Source organism: Mytilus galloprovincialis, chromosome 9 (genome assembly GCF_965363235.1).
Source record: "Mytilus galloprovincialis chromosome 9, xbMytGall1.hap1.1, whole genome shotgun sequence".
Classification (NCBI taxonomy): Eukaryota; Metazoa; Mollusca; class Bivalvia; order Mytilida; family Mytilidae; genus Mytilus; species Mytilus galloprovincialis.
The window spans coordinates 93991907-94018185 of record NC_134846.1 but is presented as its reverse complement, the minus strand read 5'-3'; the positions used below and the strand labels follow the sequence as shown (position 1 = coordinate 94018185).

At 35.4% G+C, this 26279-nt stretch overlaps 2 protein-coding genes across 2 annotated transcripts in view; one reads left to right on the top strand and one right to left on the bottom strand.

The window, feature by feature from the left end:
• LOC143046885 (uncharacterized) overlaps positions 1 to 26279 on the top strand; it is a 132393-nt gene that overhangs the window by 26579 nt on the left and 79535 nt on the right. Inside the window, exons 8-10 of the mRNA XM_076219942.1 lie at positions 7961 to 8134; positions 9276 to 9416; positions 10116 to 10259. Coding sequence (XP_076076057.1) covers positions 7961 to 8134; positions 9276 to 9416; positions 10116 to 10259 — 459 coding nt within the window. The remainder of the gene's footprint in view (positions 1 to 7960; positions 8135 to 9275; positions 9417 to 10115; positions 10260 to 26279) is intronic.
• On the bottom strand, positions 4017 to 6995 carry LOC143046407 (uncharacterized). Its single transcript, XM_076219559.1, has 2 exons — positions 6867 to 6995; positions 4017 to 5887 (listed from the first exon to the last, which is right to left on the bottom strand). The coding sequence occupies exon 2, from the start codon at positions 5882 to 5884 to the stop codon at positions 4367 to 4369; it is 1518 nt and encodes a 505-aa protein (XP_076075674.1). The 5' UTR covers positions 5885 to 5887; positions 6867 to 6995; the 3' UTR covers positions 4017 to 4366.

The window sequence follows — 26279 nt, the reverse complement described above, 5'->3', positions numbered from 1 at the left end:
ATTCTTAGTCATTGTCTTTTTGCACCAACTTTTGTCAAGCCTTTCACTTTTGTCAAAAAAGCCAGACATTGGGATCCTACATTCCGTCGACTTCGTTCACGTTGACAATGTCCACAAATATTCACTCTGTGGTTAATGTTTTTGAAGTTTTAATAAGTTTTGTAAAAAAATATCCTGTTTATCCGTATTTTACTTATAAATGGACTTAGTTTTTCTGGCAGTTGACATAACATATACTCTGTGGTTAAACAGGTAGAGAACTCTAGATTTTCTGACGTCAGAATATGTTTGCATAGTAATTTCCAAAACACAAGGCCAATATGGCCTTGAAAAACTGACCAATCGACTCAATGAACTACAATGCATTGTGGGCTACTACGAGTAAACTACTACTAAAAACACGTGGAATTAGTGGGAAAACAGTCAATTAATATATTGTCTGGGACTCTCATTGCCAAAGTTTTTATTCTGCAAATATATTTACATGTAATGTAAAATATATAACGTAATCTTCAATTTGCATGCTCAGATTAAAAAAATATTGTTTATTGGCCTCACGATTCGACTTTCTTTTTCGCATTGCAAAAGTAGTTGAACCGGTTTTGTGCATTGTTATAAATTGAACCTGCATTAATTTCACGACATGACACAGTGAAATATCCAATGAAGTGACCACTGTCCAGTAAGAAAATCATTTGAGCTCTTTTAAACCTGTATAATGTCATTGCAAAATCATTTCTGGTTAGAAAAACACGAAACTTTCATTGAAACACTTCTTTCTGTACTGAATGTGTATTTTTTTTTTATCAGGACCTGAACTAATAGTAAGAACATCATAATATTCAGTATGCTAAAAAGAAGTGTTATGAAAGCGGCAGGGGCGGGTCCAGCCATTTTAAAAAGGGGGGTCCTAACCCTGGACAAAGGGGAGGGGTTCCAACTACATGTCCCCATCCAAATGCACTGATCGTCCAAAAAAAACGGGGTCCATCCCCCGGAACCCCCGCCCCCTAGATCCGCCACTGGGCGGGTACGGTATATAGCTCAATACATTTTTTATAGTTTAAATTCATCCATCGATAATATCCGTTTGTTGCTAATTTTATCACAAAATATACCTCAGAGGTTTTTTTATCGTTCGGCTGCTGTCCTGTTGACATATGTAAAATATCTCCAATATTAAAAGTCTCTGGATCAAAGTGGGTGCCATATTACCTATTATTTTTTTTTCTAAAACGTGCTTTGTATATAGAAATAAGAAGATGAGGTATGAGTGCCAAATGAGACATCTTTCCAACAAAGACATAATTTAGTAAAGTAAGCAGTTATAGGTCCAATGCTGAAAAGTAAGCTATTAATGACCCAAAAATTACTTGTGTAAAACAATCCAAACAAAAAAAAACAAACAAAAAAAACCCCGGCCCAATTAAATATATAAAAGGACAAGAAATATATCCCATCAAAAAAAATATATTGGGTAGGAGCCTGTATTTCAGTGGTTGTCGTTTGTTTATGTGTTACATATTTGTTTTTCGTTCATTTTTTTTTTTATATAATTAAGGCCGTTAGTTTTCTCGTTTGAATTGTTTTACATTGTCATATCGGGGACTTTTATAGCTGACTATGCGGTATGGGCTTTGCTCATTGTTGAAGGCCGTACGGTGATCTATAAATGTTAATTTCTGTGTCATTTTGGTCTCTTGTGGACAGCTGTCTCATTGGCAATCATACCACATCTTCTTTTTTTATTATAGACCCAACGCTGCAATTTTCACAAAACATATCAAATTTTCCACTTTGTCGCACACACATATTGATAAAATCATTACAGCTTATTTCTTATGCATGTGGAGCAAAACTTTGGTTAGCTTGCTTGCTTGTTTGTATATTGTACAAAATATAAAATATACAAGTTAAACTATGCCTATATATATATATATATATATTGTTTAAAGATGTCAATCTTATTTGCAAAGCTTGTATAAACAACTATACAAACAAAGCAAGCAAGCCAACCAAAGTTTTACTTTGCAGGTTTAAGAAATCAGCTGTAATGATTTTATTCAGTTTGGCAAATGTCCGAGCCCGTTAAAAAACGAACAAACTGAAACTACAGTTGCTGACTTCCCTACCTTCAAAAAAAAGGGAACAGTTTGGAAGTCCCATATACTGAAATGTGACCAACAAAAATACTTATAAATTTTGTTAACACTGCCATGTATGTAAATATTTCTTCGCCTTTTTTACGAACACAAAATTCAAGGATCCCACATTTGCCTTTAATTATCTATACGAACATTGCTGTACTCTTGAATATCAGCACCGGCTGTTATCGACGGCTTACTTTACACCAGTAAGTTTGTCTCATGGGTAATTGTGTTTTTTCGCTGTTGTTTCGTTGCTTCTGGTGGACAAATACATGAAATTTCTGTGACATCATCAAACATGTTAATGGCTATATATCGGGTAATTCAAACCCTTTTTTCTTCACATAGAAACAACTCTTCGTTAATCTGAGCATGGAAGTAATACTATATATCACGAACTATAAATGAGGATACACAAAATGAAAAACTAAGCGATATTGTGAATCCCGCATTGCACGAAAAAATGTGTTGTATTTCAGTAAATAACACGTGTTCTTGGTTGATTGTAAACACGTAGTAGTCCATCATGCATTGTGACTCAGTTAGTGGATTGGTCAAAAACCTAGGTAAAAATAAATTACGTCACATGTAAATAAACAAATACATGTGCGAGAACATAAGTATGCTAATGTATGCATTTCCATATAAGGTAGTGGTCCCGACCTGTTAAAGTTTTTGAAATTTTAATAACTTTCTTAAACTATCCTGGACTTGTTATTTTTTATGTACTGATCAACTCCACCATAGCGAAGCACATAACTTTGACATAATCAATAATATATTACAGTAAATACGAGCGAAAAATATCTTTATAAGTAAAGAATTGTCGCATAAAAATTGAATACATGGCAAAGTTCACAAAGTCTAGTCTGATTAATCATTTAAAAAGAACGTGCACTGGTTTATCCATATTTTACTTATAAATGGACTTAGTTTTTCTGCCAGTTATCATTATATTCACTCTGTGGTTAAAGTTTTAAAATTTTAATAACTTTCTAAAAACTATCCTGGATATTGACCAAACTTGGACAGATGCTTGTTTTTATGATTAGAACATGGAATCCAGAAGTAATTTAAAATAAATTAATCCTTAGTTTTTTCTGCCAGTTAACATTACATTCAATCATTTTCTGAAACTATCCTGGATTTGTACCAAATTTGGACAGAAGCTTGGTTATGATCAAAAGCTAGTATCTAGATGGAAAGTTTGTAAAAAAAATATATTTTGTTACTTATATATGGACCTATTTATTCTTCTTGTTACATTACATACAGTCTGCAGTTAAAGTTCTCAAAACATTTATAAGATTTATAAAGTGGGTGAGACACTGGGTTTCGTGGAACCCTTACGATTTTTTCCCCCCAATTAGGAATATTATTGATAAGGTTTTTACTCCTGCTTTTGTTGATTCAGATCTTTGAATAATGTTTAACAAGTGACTAATACTGTGTCTGATTAAATAGGATAGGATCAAACCCAATGACAGTAGTAAATAGATTGAACCATTAAATATCTTTTTGGGCAATGAGTGTGCTGCTGTATTATTTCTATTTATCGCTGTTTTACAAAACTTTGCTTTAATCTTGCTGACTGATAATTTCATTTTCAGCAGAGTCGAGTGATATGAAAAATAATCACTAGAAACTAAGAGAAAACTTGCCTGTAGTCAATGAAATTAACACTGTGACAACAGGTAAAATAGCGATTTAAACAGAATATCATTGGTCTCACAAGCTAAAAAATCAATCTTGTTGAGATAACCAACAAGTATCCTAACCCTCACCCTAAAAGAATCAAGGTTTCATAATTTTGCCATTCTAATGAATAACTCATCTGATTGGATGTACAACTCAGAAAAAAATTTAAAATCCAAACAGTTTTGTTTAATTAAAGTTCATTCATTCAACATTTGATTATAAAAAATTGTGAAAAGTTTGAAAAAAAGGAACCAAAGTGGCCATTGTCCTTTAATTGAATGTTAAAAAAACTGTGATAAAAAGGTATAATAACAATCTATAATTTTATATATACATTTCTTCAGTTAGAAGTATAAGGATATTTGATATGATCATTAGATAATAACAAATACATGTATATATGATGTGGACATTAATAAGGCTGTAACCAAATAACACAATATTTAAACTTCACACCAAATATGTATTTGTAATATTTCTTTCACCAGGATGTTTTATCACAAGATTCATTAGTATTTATGTTATCCATTAGATAAATTGAATTTTGCCAACTTATTGCCAAGGTAATCACAAATAAAACCTGAAGACTGATTATGTTTAAAACAAATACACTTTGGAAACTTCAGTCCATCCTCTTTACCAATCAGTACTTTACTATCTTGTCCATCTTTTGATATTACTATTATTCCATCTGAGTCAAAGTCTGCTACAACAATGTTACCATAAGTATCTGTACAAAGTCCTCTTGGTCCTTGTAAATCCTGTGTATATTGCCAGATCTGTTTACCTGATCCATCATAACTGTATACTGTATACTGCAAGTCACTATAGATTACTCTGTCATTGCAGTAAACAAGGCTATACAGGTATGATCTTCCCTCAACCTGTATTGATTTCACTGTATTTCCTTCCAAGTCTATGATACGGATTTCATCACTACGCAAACCTACAGCCAGAGAATTATTGGAGAATGATAAACCTCTGCATATATTGTCTAATGTGATGACTTTGGTAACTTTTTCATTCTCCATATTGAAGATCTTAATGGCTGTCTCATGCGGATAAGTTACGGCTATAGTGTTCTGATTGATCTGTGTTACACTCAAGGCTTCACCAGGTATAGGTAATTGTTTCTGTAGTTTACCATCAGAAGTAAGTAGGTTAACCTTACCTTCCATTTCCACTACTATAACTCTTCCATCCATCAGACAAATCATGTCACTAATACTCTTCTCTATGTTGATCTCTATCTTTGTCTCTATATTCATTGTCATGTTGTTTATGTTGGATTGTTCTTGTAATGGTACTTGTGGTACTGTTCCCACACTTATTTCTATGTTCATGGCTACTTCTGTCTTTATAACAGTGACTTCTCCTAATGATTCTAATGATTCTAACTTGCTCAGTATCTTTTCTATTTCATCATTTTGCTCCATTTTGATGTCAACTTCTTTGGTCCTCTCATCATCATCCAGATCTTCAACATATCTTTGACATTGGTGTACTTGTTGTTCAATCTGATGTACACCAAGAAATGATTGTAGTTTAGAAATATTTGTTGTGACTGTTTGTAAATGTTCTTTTATTTCTTTCAAATTTTTCTTTTGCCCTTCGATTTCAGAAATGAAATCAGTTGCCTTAGATTTTTCATGATTCCAAATGGTATCTGTTTCTTGGCATAACTTCTTCTCCAGGTGATCTAAATGTTTGTTTATTTCCTGTCTAATTCCTTTAATTGATTGCTTTATACTACCACACTGATTTTCTCCTCTTTTAATGTTTTTAGATTTGTTGTTGATTAATGTTCCCAATAGATTTAAGATAGAATTTATGTTTGTTTCTACAGATTCCTTGGAATTTTCAATTTTTGTTGTATTCACAACACCTGCTAAACTTTTTATTCCCGTACATTTCGAATGGCTGGTGGAAATACATTCATCACAACAAGGCATTAAATGACCGGGGCAGTACAAAATGAGGTCTTGACCATGTTTGTCACATTCTGGTTTGATAGCTTGGCTAGGTTTACTGGATGCCATGACCTGAACATAAAGAAAAGTTATTTTACATTCTAAGTACAGTCCACAGTTAGATCTAAAAATGTAAAAAACATAAGTTACTTGCTACAGTTAACTCCATCGGGTCAGTTAGATCTAAACATGTACAAATCACATGTTATAAATATAAAAAAGAAGATGTGATATAATTGCCGATGAAACAACTCTCCTCAAGAGACCAAATGACACAGAAATTAACAACTGTAGGTCACCGTACAGCCATTAACAATGAGCAAAGCCCATACCACATAGTCTGCGTTAAAAGGCATAAGCATTTTGGTACACATTCCACATGGGTAAGTTAGTTAAATTATATTTGTGACACTTGATGATTGCTCTCACAATCAATTACTGTAGAAAAGACTTCTTATGTATAAATTACTAGGTATCTAAGACAATTTATCTTGATTTGTTGTCTGGTTGTACATTATGATTAGCTAATTAATGTTTGGTGAATGTTAAATTGAGAATGGAAAGCTTGTCCAGCTTGTCATGAGTCAGTAAGTTTGACCTACACACCAGAATTCAATGTCACAGTATACCAGACTGAGTGTGTACATAAAGCCTTAGTAATAGATTTAAAGAATATGCCTTTGATGTATTTTTTGTTGTCACATTAACTTAATTATACACATTTTCATTCTTATGTGACTCGAATCTTTAAATTGACTGAGGATTGTCAGTTTTCCTACCTAAGGTGGTTCTTCCTGGACACTCTGGCTTCCTCCACCTATAAAAACTGACCTCCACATAATAGCACAATAGTGTTTAACACCAATCTATCAATCATTATTATGTGAACTGTTTAATAGATACATATATATGACAGTAACATTATCTAAGGGAAATAGCTATCAGGAATATTACCCCTCATTTCACTTTGTGCAGTATTCTCCAATGATATTATATTAACAATATTAGTTGTACAAACACTTAATACCCAAAATAAAAATATAAATTGTACCTGTTGATTTAGGTAGATATCAATTCATCTGATTATATTTTATTTTACTTTCTTTTCTGTGTTTGTTCCCATAAATGTCTCTGTACCAGGAAGATAATTAAGACACGTCTATACCTGATCTAGGTAACCTGTAAACATTTAAAGGACTGAGTTACGTCAAAATATGATATCTGATAATAATCATAGTTTAAAAATAGATTTAAACGTATTTGCTAATGTTTTTTGTTTTGCTTTACAACAAAACTTTTTCTTTTCTATTTATGTATTTAATGACATTTGAAATTTCTATTTAATAAATTTTTAATTTATTTTTACGCAGCCAAATGTTCAAAGTTTACTTATAAATTAAAAATAACTTGAATAATTTCACATAAAGGCAGAAACAGCAAAATTGATTAGCATTGCAACAAATATGAAAAAGGTCATGGTCAGATGAAAATGATTTTTGTATTTGAATACATTTGTAATTTCTATTGTTTTTTTTTAATTGAGTTTATACCAATAACGTGTATACATTTTGACATATAACTGCATGATTATCTTCAAAACTGTTATAGACCAATATATGTAAACAAGTAAAGGATTAGTATTGTAGGATCTATAAACATGATTTTATGACTGAAAATCAGGGGTTTTATTTCAACAAAAGTTGTTTTTTAACTGATTTCATTTAAGCTGTATCATGACATATTTGTTGTATTATGAATTCAACTTTTTTTTATCCATTCAAACTTTCAAATAATACCTTAGAAACAAATGATAACAAACAAATGATAACAAGCAAAAATCACAGCAAAGATAAACAAATTTTGAGTCTCCTGTATTCACAATGATGTTGAATAGTAACCAAGACAGTTTCATGATACAGCCAGGCTAAGGTAAAATGTTCTCACACAAAGTTGGCATCACATTAACAATAACTTATAAACAAAGAATTTTTCAACTGTTCTCATCAATATTTTCCTTCTCATTATACAGTTGTTTGAATTTTCTTGAATTGAATGTTTATTATAAACCATTGTTTAAAAAACGTTCTAGACAAGCTGTGCAAGACCCAACCATTTGAATAACTGATTATTTATTTTATTTAATAGATACTAATAACAGACGGTTTGTGATGAAAGCAGGGCTGGCACAGAACCAAGGTTATATTATAGAGGCTACTATTACCTTGCCGGGTGGAAGACTGAGTAAGAGTATGTGGATTGTAACCACAGATTATCTCCCTTACGGAGGGTCTTGTCGTGTGGAACGTAGTACTCATTTCGGTGAGTAGTTTTATGTTGGTTGTCACTACAGATTATCTCCTTTATGGATGATCTTGTTGTGTGAAATATTATATTATAGAAGCTACTATTACCTTGTCTGGTGGAAGACTGAGTAAGAGTATGTGGATTGTAACCACCGATTATCTCCCTTACGGAGGGTCTTGTCGTGTGGAATGTAGTACTTATTTTGGTGAGTGATTTAATGTGGATTGTAAACACCGATTATCTCCCTTACGGAGGGTCTTGTCGTGTGGAACGTAGTTCTCATTTTGGTGAGTACTATCATGTGGATTGTAACCACCGATTATCTCCCTTACGGAGGGTCTTGTCGTGTGGAATGTAGTACTTATTTTGGTGAGTGATTTAATGTGGATTGTAAACACCGATTATCTCCCTTACGGAGGGTCTTGTCGTGTGGAACGTAGTTCTCATTTTGGTGAGTACTATCATGTGGATTGTAACCACCGATTATCTCCCTTACGGAGGGTCTTGTCGTGTGGAACGTAGTACTCATTTCGGTGAGTAGTTTTATGTTGGTTGTCACTACAGATTATCTCCTTTATGGAGGGTCTTGTCGTGTGGAACGTAGTACTCATTTCGGTGAGTAGTTTTATGTTGGTTGTCACTACAGATTATCTCCTTTATGGAGGGTCTTGTCGTGTGGAACGTAGTACTCATTTCGGTGAGTAGTTTTATGTTGGTTGTCACTACAGATTATCTCCTTTATGGAGGGTCTTGTCGTGTGGAACATAGTACTCATTTCGGTGAGTAGTTTTATGTTGGTTGTCACTACAGATTATCTCCTTTATGGAGGGTCTTGTCGTGTGGAACGTAGTACTCATTTCGGTGAGTAGTTTTATGTTGGTTGTCACTACAGATTATCTCCTTTATGGAGGGTCTTGTCGTGTGGAACATAGTACTCATTTCGGTGAGTAGTTTTATGTTGGTTGTCACTACAGATTATCTCCTTTATGGAGGGTCTTGTCGTGTGGAACATAGTACTCATTTCGGTGAGTAGTTTTATGTTGGTTGTCACTACAGATTATCTCCTTTATGGAGGGTCTTGTCGTGTGGAACGTAGTACTCATTTCGGTGAGTAGTTTTATGTTGGTTGTCACTACAGATTATCTCCTATATGGAGGGTCTTGTTGTGTGAAATATTATATTATAGAGGCTACTATTACCTTGTCTGGTGGAAGACTGAGTAAGAGTATGTGGATTGTAACCACCAATTATCTCCCTTATGGAGGGTCTTGTCGTGTGGAACGTAGTACTCATTTTGGTGAGTAATTTAATGTGGATTGTAAACACTGATTATCTCCCTTACGGAGGGTCTTGTCGTGTGGAACGTAGTTCTCATTTTGGTGAGTACTATCATGTGGATTGTAACCACCAATTATCTCCCTTATGGAGGGTCTTGTCGTGTGGAAGGTAGTTCTCATTTTAGTGAGTACTTTAATGTTGGTTGTCACTATAGATTATCTCCCTTATGGAGGATCTTGTGACATTGAAAGGAACATAGTTATAATTTTGGTGAGTACTTATAACTTTAGTCTTGTTTTTCATTTGTCTAGTGAGTTATTACTCCAGTGTATATTTCTTATGGAGGATTATTTGAACTCATTTTTGTTTGTACATAAACTTAAATTATATTTTTAACGACAGATTATCGGACTTACATCGGGGTTACAATTTTAGGACTAATTCAGTATTGATTTATGGACTGCATTTCTATCAATTGTCAGTGTTTATACTAATTTATGGCCTAATTAAGAGTATCCTATGATCTGATGAAGTGAAACAATTAGGGATAGGTACAATTTACCTGAGATTACAGTACCCAGTTTTTGTTGGGGTCCGTGTTGCTAATTCTTCAGTTTTCTATATGTTATTTTCTATTATTTGTCTGTTTGTCTTTCTGAATATTTTGGTCAGTGAAATTTGGACATTTGTTTTTAACAGAGCATACCTTGTTTTTCAGCTGATCAATGGCAAGTGACAGCTATTGGTTGGAAAGATGAAGGATTTAGAGACAGAAGAGATAAAAGGATAGATTGGAAAGAACACCTTAACTATAGAATAGATCAGGTCAACTCTGAAGACTCATCTTTACTGTATTATGGGTGTAAGTAAGAATAGATCAGGTCAACTCTGAGGACTTATTTTTACTGTATTATTGGTGTAAGTAGGAATAGATCAGGTCAACTCTGAGGACTTATCTTTACTGTATTATGGGTGTAAGTAAGAATAGATCAGGTCAACTCTGAGGACTTATCTTTACTGTATTATTGGTGTAAGTAGGAATAGATCAGGTCAACTCTGAGGACTTATCTTTACTGTATTATGGGTGTAAGTAAGAATAGATCAGGTCAACTCTAAGGACTTATCTTTACTGTATTATGGGTGTAAGTAAGAATAGATCATGTCAACTCTGAGGACTCATCTTTACTGTATTATGGGTGTAAGTAAGAATAGATCAGGTCAACTCTGAGGACTTATCTTTACTGTATTATGAGTGTAAGTAGGTATAGATCAGGTCAACTCTGAGGACTCACCTTTACTGTATTATGGCTGTAAGTAAGAATAGATCAGGTCAACTCTGAGGACTCATCTTTACTGTATTATGGGTGTAAGTATCGATAGATCAGGTCAACTCTGAGGACTCATCTTTACTGTATTATGGTTGTAAGTAAGAATAGATCAGGTCAACTCTGAGGACTCATCTTTACTGTATTATGGGTGTAAGTAGGTATAGATCAGGTCAACTCTGAGGACTCATCTTTACTGTATTATGGGTGTAAGTAGGAATAGATCAGGTCAACTCTGAGGACTCATCTTTACTGTATTATGGTTGTAAGTAAGAATAGATCAGGTCAACTCTAAGGACTCATCTTTACTGTATTATGGTTGTAAGTAAGAATAGATCAGGTCAACTCTGAGGACTTATCTTTACTGTATTATGGTTGTAAGTATCAATAGATCAGGTCAACTCTGAGGACTCATCTTTACTGTATTATGGGTGTAAGTAAGAATAGATCAGGTCAACTCTAAGGACTCATCTTTACTGTATTATGGTTGTAAGTATCAATAGATCAGGTCAACTCTGAGGACTCATCTTTACTGTATTATGGTTGTAAGTATCAATAGATCAGGTCAACTCTGAGGACTCATCTTTACTGTATTATGGGTGTAAGTAAGAATAGATCAGGTCAACTCTGAGGACTCATCTTTACTGTATTATGGGTGTAAGTAAGAATAGATCAGGTCAACTCTGAGGACTCATCTTTACTGTATTATGGGTGTAAGTATCGATAGATCAGGTCAACTCTGAGGACTCATCTTTACTGTATTATGGGTGTAAGTATCAATAGATCAGGTCAACTCTGAGGACTCATCTTTACTGTATTATGGTTGTAAGTAAGAATAGATCAGGTCAACTCTGAGGACTCATCTTTACTGTATTATGGTTGTAAGTAAGAATAGATCAGTTTAACTCTGAGGACTCATCTTTACTGTATTATGGGTGTAAGTATCGATAGATCAGGTCAACTCTGAGGACTCATCTTTACTGTATTATGGGTGTAAGTATCAATAGATCAGGTCAACTCTGAGGACTCATCTTTACTGTATTATGGTTGTAAGTAAAAATAGATCAGGTCAACTCTGAGGACTCATCTTTACTGTATTATGGGTGTAAGTAAGAATAGATCAGGTCAACTCTGAGGACTCATCTTTACTGTATTATGGGTGTAAGTAAGAATAGATCAGGTCAACTCTGAGGACTCATCTTTACTGTATTATGGTTGTAAGTATCAATAGATCAGGTCAACTCTGAGGACTCATCTTTACTGTATTATGGTTGTAAGTAAGAATAGATCAGGTCAACTCTGAGGACTCATCTTTACTGTATTATGGTTGTAAGTAAGAATAGATCAGGTCAACTCTGAGGACTCATCTTTACTGTATTATGGGTGTAAGTAAGAATAGATCAGGTCAACTCTGAGGACTCATCTTTACTGTATTATGGTTGTAAGTATCAATAGATCAGGTCAACTCTGAGGACTCATCTTTACTGTATTATGGGTGTAAGTAAGAATAGATCAGGTCAACTCTGAGGACTCATCTTTACTGTATTATGGGTGTAAGTAAGAATAGATCAGGTCAACTCTGAGGACTCATCTTTACTGTATTATGGTTGTAAGTAAGAATAGATCAGGTCAACTCTGAGGACTCATCTTTACTGTATTATGGGTGTAAGTAAGAATAGATCAGGTCAACTCTGAGGACTCATCTTTACTGTATTATGGTTGTAAGTATCAATAGATCAGGTCAACTCTGAGGACTCAACTTTACTGTATTATGGTTGTAAGTAAGAATAGATCAGGTCAACTCTGAGAACTCATCTTTACTGTATTATGGGTGTAACTATAATAGATCAGGTCAACTCTGAGGACTCATCTTTACTGTATTATGGTTGTAAGTAAGAATAGATCAGGTCAACTCTGAGGACTCATCTTTACTGTATTATGGTTGTAAGTATCAATAGATCAGGTCAACTCTGAGGACTCATCTTTACTGTATTATGGGTGTAAGTAAGAATAGATCAGGTCAACTCTGAGGACTCATCTTTACTGTATTATGGGTGTAAGTATCAATAGATCAGGTCAACTCTGAGGACTCATCTTTACTGTATTATGGGTGTAAGTAAGAATAGATCAGGTCAACTCTGAGGACTCATCTTTACTGTATTATGGGTGTTAGTAGGAATAGATCAGGTCAACTCTGAGGACTCATCTTTACTGTATTATGGTTGTAAGTAAGAATAGATCAGGTCAACTCTGAGGACTCATCTTTACTGTATTATAGTTGTAAGTATCAATAGATCAGGTCAACTATGAGGACTCATCTTTACTGTATTATGGTTGTAAGTATCAATAGATCAGGTCAACTCTGAGGACTTATCTTTACTGTATTATGGGTGTAAGTATCAATAGATCAGGTCAACTCTGAGGACTCATCTTTACTGTATTATGGTTGTAAGTATCAATAGATCAGGTCAACTCTGAGGGCTCATCTTTACTGTATTATGGGTGTAAGTAGGAATAGATCAGGTCAACTCTGAGGACTCATCTTTACTGTATTATGGGTGTAAGTATCAATAGATCAGGTCAACTCTGAGGACTCATCTTTACTGTATTATGGGTGTAAGTAGGTATAGATCAGGTCAACTCTGAGGACTCATCTTTACTGTATTATGGGTGTAAGTAGGTATAGATCAGGTCAACTCTGAGGACTCATCTTTACTGTATTATGGGTGTAAGTAAGAATAGATCAGGTCAACTCTAGGGACTCATCTTTACTGTATTATGGGTGTAAGTATCAATAGATGAGGTCAACTCTAAGGACTCATCTTTACTGTATTATGGTTGTAAGTAAGAATAGATCAGGTCAACTCTGAGGACTCATCTTTACTGTATTATGGGTGTAAGTAAGAATAGATCAGGTCAACTCTGAGGACTCATCTTTACTGTATTATGGGTGTAAGTATCAATAGATCAGGTCAACTCTGAGGACTCATCTTTACTGTATTATGGGTGTAAGTATCAATAGATCAGGTCAACTCTGAGGACTCATCTTTACTGTATTAAGGGTGTAAGTATCAATAGATCAGGTCAACTCTGAGGACTCATCTTTACTGTATTATGGGTGTAAGTAAGAATAGATCAGGTCAACTCTGAGGACTCATCTTTACTGTATTATGGGTGTAAGTAAGTATAGATCAGGTCAACTCTGAGGACTCATCTTTACTATATTATGGCTGTAAGTAAGAATAGATCAGGTCAACTCTGAGGACTAATCTTAAATGTATTATGGGTGTAAGTAAGAATAGATCAGGTCAACTCTGAGGACTCATCTTTACTGTATTATGGGTGTAAGTAAGTATAGATCAGGTCAACTCTGAGAACTCATCTTTACTGTATTATGGGTGTAAGTAGGAATAGATCAGGTCAACTCTGAGGACTCATCTTTACTGTATTATGGGTGTAAGTATCAATAGATCAGGTCAACTCTGAGGACTCATCTTTACTGTATTATGGTTGTAAGTATCAATAGATCAGGTCAACTCTAAGGACTCATCTTTACTGTATTAGGGTTGTAAGTATCAATAGATCAGGTCAACTCTGAGAACTCATCTTTACTGTATTATGGGTGTAAGTAAGAATAGATCAGGTCAACTCTGAGGACTCATCTTTACTGTATTATGGGTGTAAGTATCAATAGATCAGGTCAACTCTGAGGACTCGTCTTTACTGTATTATGGTTGTAAGTAGGTATAGATCAGGTCAACTCTAAGGACTCATCTTTACTGTATTATGGGTGTAAGTATCAATAGATCAGGTCAACTCTGAGGACTCATCTTTACTGTATTATGGTTGTAAGTATCAATAGATCAGGTCAACTCTGAGGGCTCATCTTTACTGTATTATGGGTGTAAGTAGGAATAGATCAGGTCAACTCTGAGGACTCATCTTTACTGTATTATGGGTGTAAGTATCAATAGATCAGGTCAACTCTGAGGACTCATCTTTACTGTATTATGGGTGTAAGTAGGTATAGATCAGGTCAACTCTGAGGACTCATCTTTACTGTATTATGGGTGTAAGTAAGAATAGATCAGGTCAACTCTAGGGACTCATCTTTACTGTATTATGGGTGTAAGTATCAATAGATGAGGTCAACTCTAAGGACTCATCTTTACTGTATTATGGGTGTAAGTAAGAATAGATCAGGTCAACTCTGAGGACTCATCTTTACTGTATTATGGTTGTAAGCATCAATAGATCAGGTCAACTCTAAGGACTCATCTTTACTGTATTATGGGTGTAAGTAAGAATAGATCAGGTCAACTCTGAGGACTCATCTTTACTATATTATGGGTGTAAGTAAGTATAGATCAGGTCAACTCTGAGGACTCATCTTTACTGTATTATGGGTGTAAGTAAGAATAGATCAGGTCAACTCTAGGGACTCATCTTTACTGTATTATGGGTGTAAGTATCAATAGATCAGGTCAACTCTAAGGACTCATCTTTACTGTATTATGGGTGTAAGTAAGAATAGATCAGGTCAACTCTGAGGACTCATCTTTACTGTATTATGGTTGTAAGTATCAATAGATCAGGTCAACTCTAAGGACTCATCTTTACTGAATTATGGGTGTAAGTAAGAATAGATCAGGTCAACTCTGAGGACTCATCTTTACTATATTATGGGTGTAAGTAAGTATAGATCAGGTCAACTCTGAGGACTCATCTTTACTGTATTATGGCTGTAAGTAAGAATAGATCAGGTCAACTCTGAGGACTCATCTTTACTGTATTATGGGTGTAAGTAAGAAAAGATCAGGTCAACTCTAAGGACTCATCTTTACTGTATTATGGTTGTAAGTAAGAATAGATCAGGTCAACTCTGAGGACTCATCTTTACTGTATTATGGGTGTAAGTAAGAATAGATCAGGTCAACTCTGAGGACTCATCTTTACTATATTATGGGTGTAAGTAAGTATAGATCAGGTCAACTCTGAGGACTCATCTTTACTATATTATGGCTGTAAGTAAGAATAGATCAGGTCAACTCTGAGGACTAATCTTAAATGTATTATGGGTGTAAGTAAGAATAGATCAGGTCAACTCTGAGGACTCATCTTTACTGTATTATGGGTGTAAGTAAGTATAGATCAGGTCAACTCTGAGAACTCATCTTTACTGTATTATGGGTGTAAGTAGGAATAGATCAGGTCAACTCTGAGGACTCATCTTTACTGTATTATGGGTGTAAGTATCAATAGATCAGGTCAACTCTGAGGACTCATCTTTACTGTATTATGGTTGTAAGTATCAATAGATCAGGTCAACTCTAAGGACTCATCTTTACTGTATTAGGGTTGTAAGTATCAATAGATCAGGTCAACTCTGAGAACTCATCTTTACTGTATTATGGGTGTAAGTAAGAATAGATCAGGTCAACTCTGAGGACTCATCTTTACTGTATTATGGGTGTAAGTATCAATAGATCAGGTCAACTCTGAGGACTCGTCTTTACTGTATTATGGTTGTAAGTAGGTATAGATCAGGTCAACTCTAAGGACTCATCTTTACTGTATTATGGGTGTAAGTATCAATAGATCAGGTCAACTCTGAGGACTCATCTTTACTGTATTATGGTTGTAAGTATCAATAGATCAGGTCAACTCTGAGGACTCATCTTTACTGTATTATGGTTGTAAGTAAGAATAGATCAGGTCAACTCTGAGGACTCATCTTTACTGTATTATGGGTGTAAGTATCAATAGATCAGGTCAACTCTGAGGACTCATCTTTACTCTATTATGGGTGTAAGTAAGAATAGATCAGGTCAACTCTGAGGACTCATCTTTACTGTATTATGGTTGTAAGTAAGAATAGATCAGGTCAACTCTAAGGACTCATCTTTACTGTATTATGGGTGTAAGTAAGAATAGATCAGGTCAACTCTAAGGACTCATCTTTACTGTATTATGGTTGTAAGTATCAATAGATCAGGTCAACTCTGAGGACTCATCTTTACTGTATTATGGGTGTAAGTAAGAATAGATCAGGTCAACTCTGAGGACTCATCTTTACTGTATTATGGGTGTAAGTATCAATAGATCAGGTCAACTCTGAGGACTCATCTTTACTGTATTATGGGTGTAAGTAAGAATAGATCAGGTCAACTCTGAGGACTTATCTTTACTGTATTATGGGTGTCAGTAAGAATAGATCAGGTCAACTCTGAGGACTCATCTTTACTGTATTATGGGTGTAAGTAGGTATAGATCAGGTCAACTCTGAGGACTCATCTTTACTGTATTATGGGTGTAAGTAGGAATAGATCAGGTCAACTCTGAGGACTCATCTTTACTGTATTATGGGTGTAAGTAGGTATAGATCAGGTCAACTCTGAGGACTCATCTTTACTGTATTATGGGTGTAAGTAGGTATAGATCAGGTCAACTCTGAGGACTCATCTTTACTGTATTATGGGTGTAAGTAGGAATAGATCAGGTCAACTCTGAGGACTCATCTTTACTGTATTATGGTTGTAAGTAAGTATAGATCAGGTCAACTCTGAGGACTCATCTTTACTGTATTATGGTTGTAAGTAAGAATAGATCAGGTCAACTCTAAGGACTCATCTTTACTGTATTATGGGTGTAAGTAAGAATAGATCAGGTCAACTCTAAGGACTCATCTTTACTGTATTATGGGTGTAAGTAAGAATAGATCAGGTCAACTCTGAGGACTCATCTTTACTGTATTATGGGTGTAAGTAAGAATAGATCAGGTCAACTCTGAGGACTCATCTTTACTGTATTATGGTTGTAAGTAGGTATAGATCAGGTCAACTCTAAGGACTCATCTTTACTGTATTATGGTTGTAAGTAGGAATAGAACAGGTCAACTCTGACTCATCTTTTCTGTATTATGGTTGTAAGTATCAATAGATCAGGTCAACTCTAAGGACTCATCTTTGCTGTATTGTGGTTGTAAGTAGGAATAGATCAGGTCAACTCTGAGGACTCATCTTTACTGTATTATGGTTGTAAGTAAGAATAGATCAGGTCAACTCTGAGGACTCATCTTTACTGTATTATGGTTGTAAGTAAGAATAGATCAGGTCAACTCTGAGGACTCATCTTTACTGTATTATGGTTGTAAGTAAGAATAGATCAGGTCAACTCTGAGGACTCATCTTTACTGTATTATGGGTGTAAGTAAGAATAGATCAGGTCAACTCTGAGGACTCATCTTTACTGTATTATGGTTGTAAGTATCAATAGATCAGGTCAACTCTGAGGACTCATCTTTACTGTATTATGGTTGTAAGTAGGTATAGATCAGGTCAACTCTAAGGACTCATCTTTACTGTATTATGGTTGTAAGTAGGAATAGATCAGGTCAACTCTGACTCATCTTTTCTGTATTATGGTTGTAAGTATCAATAGATCAGGTCAACTCTAAGGACTCATCTTTGCTGTATTATGGTTGTAAGTAGGAATAGATCAGGTCAACTCTGAGGACTCATCTTTACTGTATTATGGTTGTAAGTAAGAATAGATCAGGTCAACTCTGAGGACTCATCTTTACTGTATTATGGTTGTAAGTATCAATAGATCAGGTCAACTCTGAGGACTCATCTTTACTGTATTATGGTTGTAAGTAAGAATAGATCAGGTCAACTCTGAGAACTCATCTTTACTGTATTATGGGTGTAAGTAAGAATAGATCAGGTCAACTCTGAGGACTCATCTTTACTGTATTATGGTTGTAAGTATCAATAGATCAGGTCAACTCTGAGGACTCATCTTTACTGTATTATGGGTGTAAGTAAGAATAGATCAGGTCAACTCTGAGGACTCATCTTTACTGTATTATGGTTGTAAGTAGGAATAAATCAGGTCAACTCTGAGGACTCATCTTTACTGTATTATGGTTGTAAGTATCAATAGATCAGGTCAACTCTGAGGACTCATCTTTACTGTATTATGGGTGTAAGAAAGAATAGATCAGGTCAACTCTGAGGACTCATCTTTACTGTATTATGGTTGTAAGTATCAATAGATCAGGTCAACTCTGAGGACTCATCTTTACTGTATTATGGGTGTAAGTAAGAATAGATCAGGTCAACTCTGAGGACTCATCTTTACTGTATTATGGGTGTAAGTAAGAATAGATCAGGTCAACTCTGAGGACTCATCTTTACTGTATTATGGGTGTAAGTAAGAATAGATCAGGTCAACTCTGAGGACTCATCTTTACTGTATTATGGGTGTAAGTATCGATAGATCAGGTCAACTCTGAGGACTCATCTTTACTGTATTATGGGTGAAAGTAAGAATAGATCAGGTCAACTCTGAGGACTTATCTTTACTGTATTATGGTTGTAAGTATCAATAGATCAGGTCAACTCTGAGGACTCATCTTTACTGTATTATGGGTGTAAGTAAGAATAGATCAGGTCAACTCTGAGGACTTATCTTTACTGTATTATGGGTGTAAGTAAGAATAGATCAGGTCAACTCTGAGGACTCATCTTTACTGTATTATGGTTGTAAGTATCAATAGATCAGGTCAACTCTAAGGACTCATCTTTACTGTATTATGGGTGTAAGTAAGAATAGATCAGGTCAACTCTAAGGACTCATCTTTACTGTATTATGGGTGTAAGTAAGAATAGATCAGGTCAACTCTGAGGACTTATCTTTACTGTATTATGGTTGTAAGTAAGAATAGATCAGGTCAACTCTGAGGACTCATCTTTACTGTATTATGGTTGTAAGTATCAATAGATCAGGTCAACTCTGAGGACTCATCTTTACTGTATTATGGTTGTAAGTATCAATAGATCAGGTCAACTCTGAGGACTCATCTTTACTGTATTATGGTTGTAAGTAAGAATAGATCAGGTCAACTCTGAGGACTCATCTTTACTGTATTATGGTTGTAAGTATCAATAGATCAGGTCAACTCTGAGGACTCATCTTTACTGTATTATGGTTGTAAGTAGGAATAAATCAGGTCAACTCTGAAGAGTCATCTTTACTGTATTATGGGTGTAAGTAAGAATAGATCAGGTCAACTCTGAGGACTCATCTTTACTGTATTATGGGTGTAAGTAAGAATAGATCAGGTCAACTCTGAGGACTCATCTTTACTGTATTATGGGTGTAAGTATCAATAGATCAGGTCAACTCTGAGGACTCATCTTTACTGTATTATGGTTGTAAGTATCAATAGATCAGGTCAACTCTGAGGAGTCATCTTTACTGTATTATGGGTGTAAGTAAGAATAGATCAGGTCAACTCTGAAGAGTCATCTTTACTGTATTATGGGTGTAAGTAAGAATAGATCAGGTCAACTCTGAGGACTCATCTTTACTGTATTATGGGTGTAAGTAAGAATAGATCAGGTCAACTCTGAAGAGTCATCTTTACTGTATTATGGTTGTAAGTAAGAATAGATCAGGTCAACTCTGAGGACTCATCTTTACTGTATTATGGGTGTAAGTATCAATAGATCAGGTCAACTCTGAGGACTCATCTTTACTGTATTATGGTTGGAAGTATCAATAGATCAGGTCAACTCTGAGGACTCATCTTTACTGTATTATGGTTGTAAGTATCAATAGATCAGGTCAACTCTGAGGACTCATCTTTACTGTATTATGGGTGTAAGTAAGAATAGATCAGGTAAACTCTGAGGACTCATCTTTACTGTATTATGGGTGTAAGTATAGGAATAGATCAGGTCAACTCTAAGGACTCATCTTTACTGTATTATGGTTGTAAGTATCAATAGATCAGGTCAACTCTGAGGACTTATCTTTACTGTATTATGGTTGTAAGTAGGAATAGATCAGGTCAACTCTGAGGACTCATCTTTACTGTATTATGGGTGTAAGTAAGAATATATCAGGTCAACTCTGAGGACTCATCTTTACTGTATTATGGGTGTAAGTAAGAATAGATCAGGTCAACTCTGAGGACTCATCTTTACTGTATTATGGGTGTAAGTATAGGAATAGATCAGGTCAACTCTGAGGACTCATCTTTACTGTATTATGGGTGTAAGTATAGGAATAGATCAGGTCAACTCTGAGGACTCATCTTTACTGTATTATGGGTGTAAGTAAGAATAGATCAGGTCAACTCTGAGGACTCATCTTTACTGTATTATGGTTGTAAGTAAGAATAGATCAGGTCAACTCTGAGGACTCATCTTTACTGTATTATGGTTGTAAGTAAGAATAGATCAGGTCAACTCTGAGGACTCATCTTTACTGTATTATGGGTGTAAGTATCAATAGATCAGGTCAACTCTGAGGACTCATCTTTACTGTATTATGGGTGTAAGTAAGAATAGATCAGGTCAACTCTGAGGACTCATCTTTACTGTATTATGGGTGTAAGTAAGAATAGATCAGGTCAACTCTGAGGACTCATCTTTACTGTATTATGGTTGTAAGTAAGAATAGATCAGGTCAACTCTGAGGACTCATCTTTACTGTATTATGGGTGTAAGTAAGAATAGATCAGGTCAACTCTGAGGACTCATCTTTACTGTATTATGGTTGTAAGTATCAATAGATCAGGTCAACTCTGAGGACTCAACTTTACTGTATTATGGTTGTAAGTAAGAATAGATCAGGTCAACTCTGAGAACTCATCTTTACTGTATTATGGGTGTAACTATAATAGATCAGGTCAACTCTGAGGACTCATCCTTACTGTATTATGGTTGTAAGTAAGAATAGATCAGGTCAACTCTGAGGACTCATCTTTACTGTATTATGGTTGTAAGTATCAATAGATCAGGTCAACTCTGAGGACTCATCTTTACTGTATTATGGGTGTAAGTAAGAATAGATCAGGTCAACTCTGAGGACTCATCTTTACTGTATTATGGGTGTAAGTAAGAATAGATCAGGTCAACTCTGAGGACTCATCTTTACTGTATTATGGGTGTAAGTAAGAATAGATCAGGTCAACTCTGAGGACTCATCTTTACTGTATTATGGGTGTTAGTAGGAATAGATCAGGTCAACTCTGAGGACTCATCTTTACTGTTTTATGGTTGTAAGTAAGAATAGATCAGGTCAACTCTGAGGACTCATCTTTACTGTATTATGGTTGTAAGTATCAATAGATCAGGTCAACTATGAGGACTCATCTTTACTGTATTATGGTTGTAAGTATCAATAGATCAGGTCAACTCTGAGGACTTATCTTTACTGTATTATGGGTGTAAGTATCAATAGATCAGGTCAACTCTGAGGACTCATCTTTACTATATTATGGCTGTAAGTAAGAATAGATCAGGTCAACTCTGAGGACTAATCTTAAATGTATTATGGGTGTAAGTAAGAATAGATCAGGTCAACTCTGAGGACTCATCTTTACTGTATTATGGGTGTAAGTAAGTATAGATCAGGTCAACTCTGAGAACTCATCTTTACTGTATTATGGGTGTAAGTAGGAATAGATCAGGTCAACTCTGAGGACTCATCTTTACTGTATTATGGGTGTAAGTATCAATAGATCAGGTCAACTCTGAGGACTCATCTTTACTGTATTATAGTTGTAAGTATCAATAGATCAGGTCAACTCTAAGGACTCATCTTTACTGTATTAGGGTTGTAAGTATCAATAGATCAGGTCAACTCTGAGAACTCATCTTTACTGTATTATGGGTGTAAGTAAGAATACATCAGGTCAACTCTGAGGACTCATCTTTACTGTATTGTGGGTGTAAGTATCAATAGATCAGGTCAACTCTGAGGACTCGTCTTTACTGTATTATGGTTGTAAGTAGGTATAGATCAGGTCAACTCTAAGGACTCATCTTTACTGTATTATGGGTGTAAGTATCAATAGATCAGGTCAACTCTGAGGACTCATCTTTACTGTATTATGGTTGTAAGTATCAATAGATCAGGTCAACTCTGAGGACTTATCTTTACTGTATTATGGTTGTAAGTAAGAATAGATCAGGTCAACTCTGAGGACTCATCTTTACTGTATTATGGGTGTAAGTATCAATAGATCAGGTCAACTCTGAGGACTCATCTTTACTGTATTATGGGTGTAAGTAAGAATAGATCAGGTCAACTCTGAGGACTTATCTTTACTGTATTATGGGTGTAAGTAAGAATAGATCAGGTCAACTCTGAGGACTCATCTTTACTGTATTAAGGGTGTTAGTAGGAATAGATCAGGTCAACTCTGAGAACTCATCTTTACTGTATTAAGGGTGTAAGTAAGTATAGATCAGGTCAACCCTGAGGACTTATCTTTACTGTATGATGGGTGTAAGTAAGAATAGATCAGGTCAACTCTGAGGACTCATCTTTACTGTATGATGGGTGTAAGTAAGAATAGATCAGGTCAACTCTGAGGACTCATCTTTACTGTATGATGGGTGTAAGAAGGAATAGATCAGGTCAACTCTGAGGACTCATCTTTACTGTATGATGGGTGTAAGTAAGAATAGATCAGGTCAACTCTGAGGACTCATCTTTACTGTATTAAGGGTGTAAGTAAGAATGGATCAGGTCAACTCTGAGGACTCATCTTTACTGTATTATGGCTGTAAGTATAGGAATATATCAGGTCAACTCTGAGGACTCATCTTTACTGTATTATGGGTGTAAGTAGGAATAGATCAGGTCAACTCTGAGGACTCATCTTTACTGTATTATGGTTGTAAGTAGGAATAGATCAGGTCAACTCTGAGGACTCATCTTTACTGTATTTTGGGTGTAAGTAGGAATAGATCAGGTCAACTCTGAGGACTTATCTTTACTGTATTATGGGTGTAAGTAGGAATAGATCAGGTCAACTCTGAGAACTCATCTTTACTGTATTAAGGGTGTAAGTAAGAATAGATCAGGTCAACTCTGAGGACTCATCTTTACTGTATTATGGCTGTAAGTATAGGAATAGATCAGGTCAACTCTGAGGACTCATCTTTACTGTATTATGGGTGTAAGTAGGAATAGATCAGGTCAACTCTGAGGACTCATCTTTACTGTATTATGGTTGTAAGTAGGAATAGATCAGGTCAACTCTGAGGACTCATCTTTACTGTATTTTGGGTGTAAGTAGGAATAGATCAGGTCAACTCTGAGGACTTATCTTTACTGTATTATGGGTGTAAGTAGGAATAGATCAGGTCAACTCTGAGAACTCATCTTTACTGTATTAAGGGTGTAAGTAGGAATAGATCAGGTCAACTCTGAGAACTCATCTTTACTGTATTATGGGTGTAAGTAGGAATAGATCAGGTCAACTCTGAGAACTCATCTTTACTGTATTAAGGGTGTAAGTAGGAATAGATCAGGTCAACTGTGAGGACTCATCTTTACTGTATTATGGCTGTCAGTAAAAATAGATCAGGTCAACTCTGAGGACTCATCTTTACTGTATTATGGGTGTAAGTAAGAATAGATCAGGTCAACTCTGAGGACTCATCTTTACTGTATTATGGGTGTAAGTATAGGAATAGATCAGGTCAACTCTGAGGACTCATCTTTACTGTATTATGGGTGTAAGTAAGAATAGATCAGGTCAACTTTGAGGACTTATCTTTACTGTATTATGGGTATAAGTAAGAATAGATCAGGTCAACTCTGAGGACTCATCTTTACTGTATTATGGGTGTAAGTAGGTATAGATCAGGTCAACTCTGAGGACTCATCTTTACTGTATTATGGGTGTAAGTAAGAATAGATCAGGTCAACTCTGAGGACTCATCTTTACTGTATTATGGGTGTAAGTAAGAATAGATCAGGTCAACTCTGAGAACTCATCTTTACTGTATTATGGGTGTAAGTAAGAATAGATCAGGTCAACTCTGCGGACTTATCTTTACTGTATTAAGGGTGTAAGTAGGAATAGATCAGGTCAACTCTGAGGACTCATCTTTACTGTATTATGGGTGTAAGTATAGGAATAGATCAGGTCAACTCTGAGGACTCATCTTTACTGTATTAAGGGTGTAAGTAGGAATAGATCAGGTCAACTGTGAGGACTCATCTTTACTGTATTATGGCTGTCAGTAAAAATAGATCAGGTCAACTCTGAGGACTTATCTTTACTGTATTAAGGGTGTAAGTAGGAATAGATCAGGTCAACTCTGAGGACTCATCTTTACTGTATTATGGGTGTAAGTAGGTATAGATCAGGTCAACTCTGAGGACTCATCTTTACTGTATTATGGGTGTAAGTAGGAATAGATCAGGTCAACTCTGAGGACTTATCTTTACTGTATTATGGGTGTAAGTATCAATAGATCAGGTCAACTCTGAGGACTCATCTTTACTATATTATGGCTGTAAGTAAGAATAGATCAGGTCAACTCTGAGGACTAATCTTAAATGTATTATGGGTGTAAGTAAGAATAGATCAGGTCAACTCTGAGGACTCATCTTTACTGTATTATGGGTGTAAGTAAGTATAGATCAGGTCAACTCTGAGAACTCATCTTTACTGTATTATGGGTGTAAGTAGGAATAGATCAGGTCAACTCTGAGGACTCATCTTTACTGTATTATGGGTGTAAGTATCAATAGATCAGGTCAACTCTGAGGACTCATCTTTACTGTATTATAGTTGTAAGTATCAATAGATCAGGTCAACTCTAAGGACTCATCTTTACTGTATTAGGGTTGTAAGTATCAATAGATCAGGTCAACTCTGAGAACTCATCTTTACTGTATTATGGGTGTAAGTAAGAATACATCAGGTCAACTCTGAGGACTCATCTTTACTGTATTGTGGGTGTAAGTATCAATAGATCAGGTCAACTCTGAGGACTCGTCTTTACTGTATTATGGTTGTAAGTAGGTATAGATCAGGTCAACTCTAAGGACTCATCTTTACTGTATTATGGGTGTAAGTATCAATAGATCAGGTCAACTCTGATGACTCATCTTTACTGTATTATGGTTGTAAGTATCAATAGATCAGGTCAACTCTGAGGACTTATCTTTACTGTATTATGGTTGTAAGTAAGAATAGATCAGGTCAACTCTGAGGACTCATCTTTACTGTATTATGGGTGTAAGTATCAATAGATCAGGTCAACTCTGAGGACTCATCTTTACTGTATTATGGGTGTAAGTAAGAATAGATCAGGTCAACTCTGAGGACTTATCTTTACTGTATTATGGGTGTAAGTAAGAATAGATCAGGTCAACTCTGAGGACTCATCTTTACTGTATTAAGGGTGTAAGTAGGAATAGATCAGGTCAACTCTGAGAACTCATCTTTACTGTATTAAGGGTGTAAGTAAGTATAGATCAGGTCAACCCTGAGGACTTATCTTTACTGTATGATGGGTGTAAGTAAGAATAGATCAGGTCAACTCTGAGGACTCATCTTTACTGTATGATGGGTGTAAGTAAGAATAGATCAGGTCAACTCTGAGGACTCATCTTTACTGTATGATGGGTGTAAGAAGGAATAGATCAGGTCAACTCTGAGGACTCATCTTTACTGTATGATGGGTGTAAGTAAGAATAGATCAGGTCAACTCTGAGGACTCATCTTTACTGTATTAAGG

Coding starts and splice junctions, on each gene's coding strand:
- LOC143046407 (XM_076219559.1), bottom strand. CDS start 5,884: ATGGCATCCAGTAAACCTAGCCAAGCTATCAAACCAGAATGTGACAAA.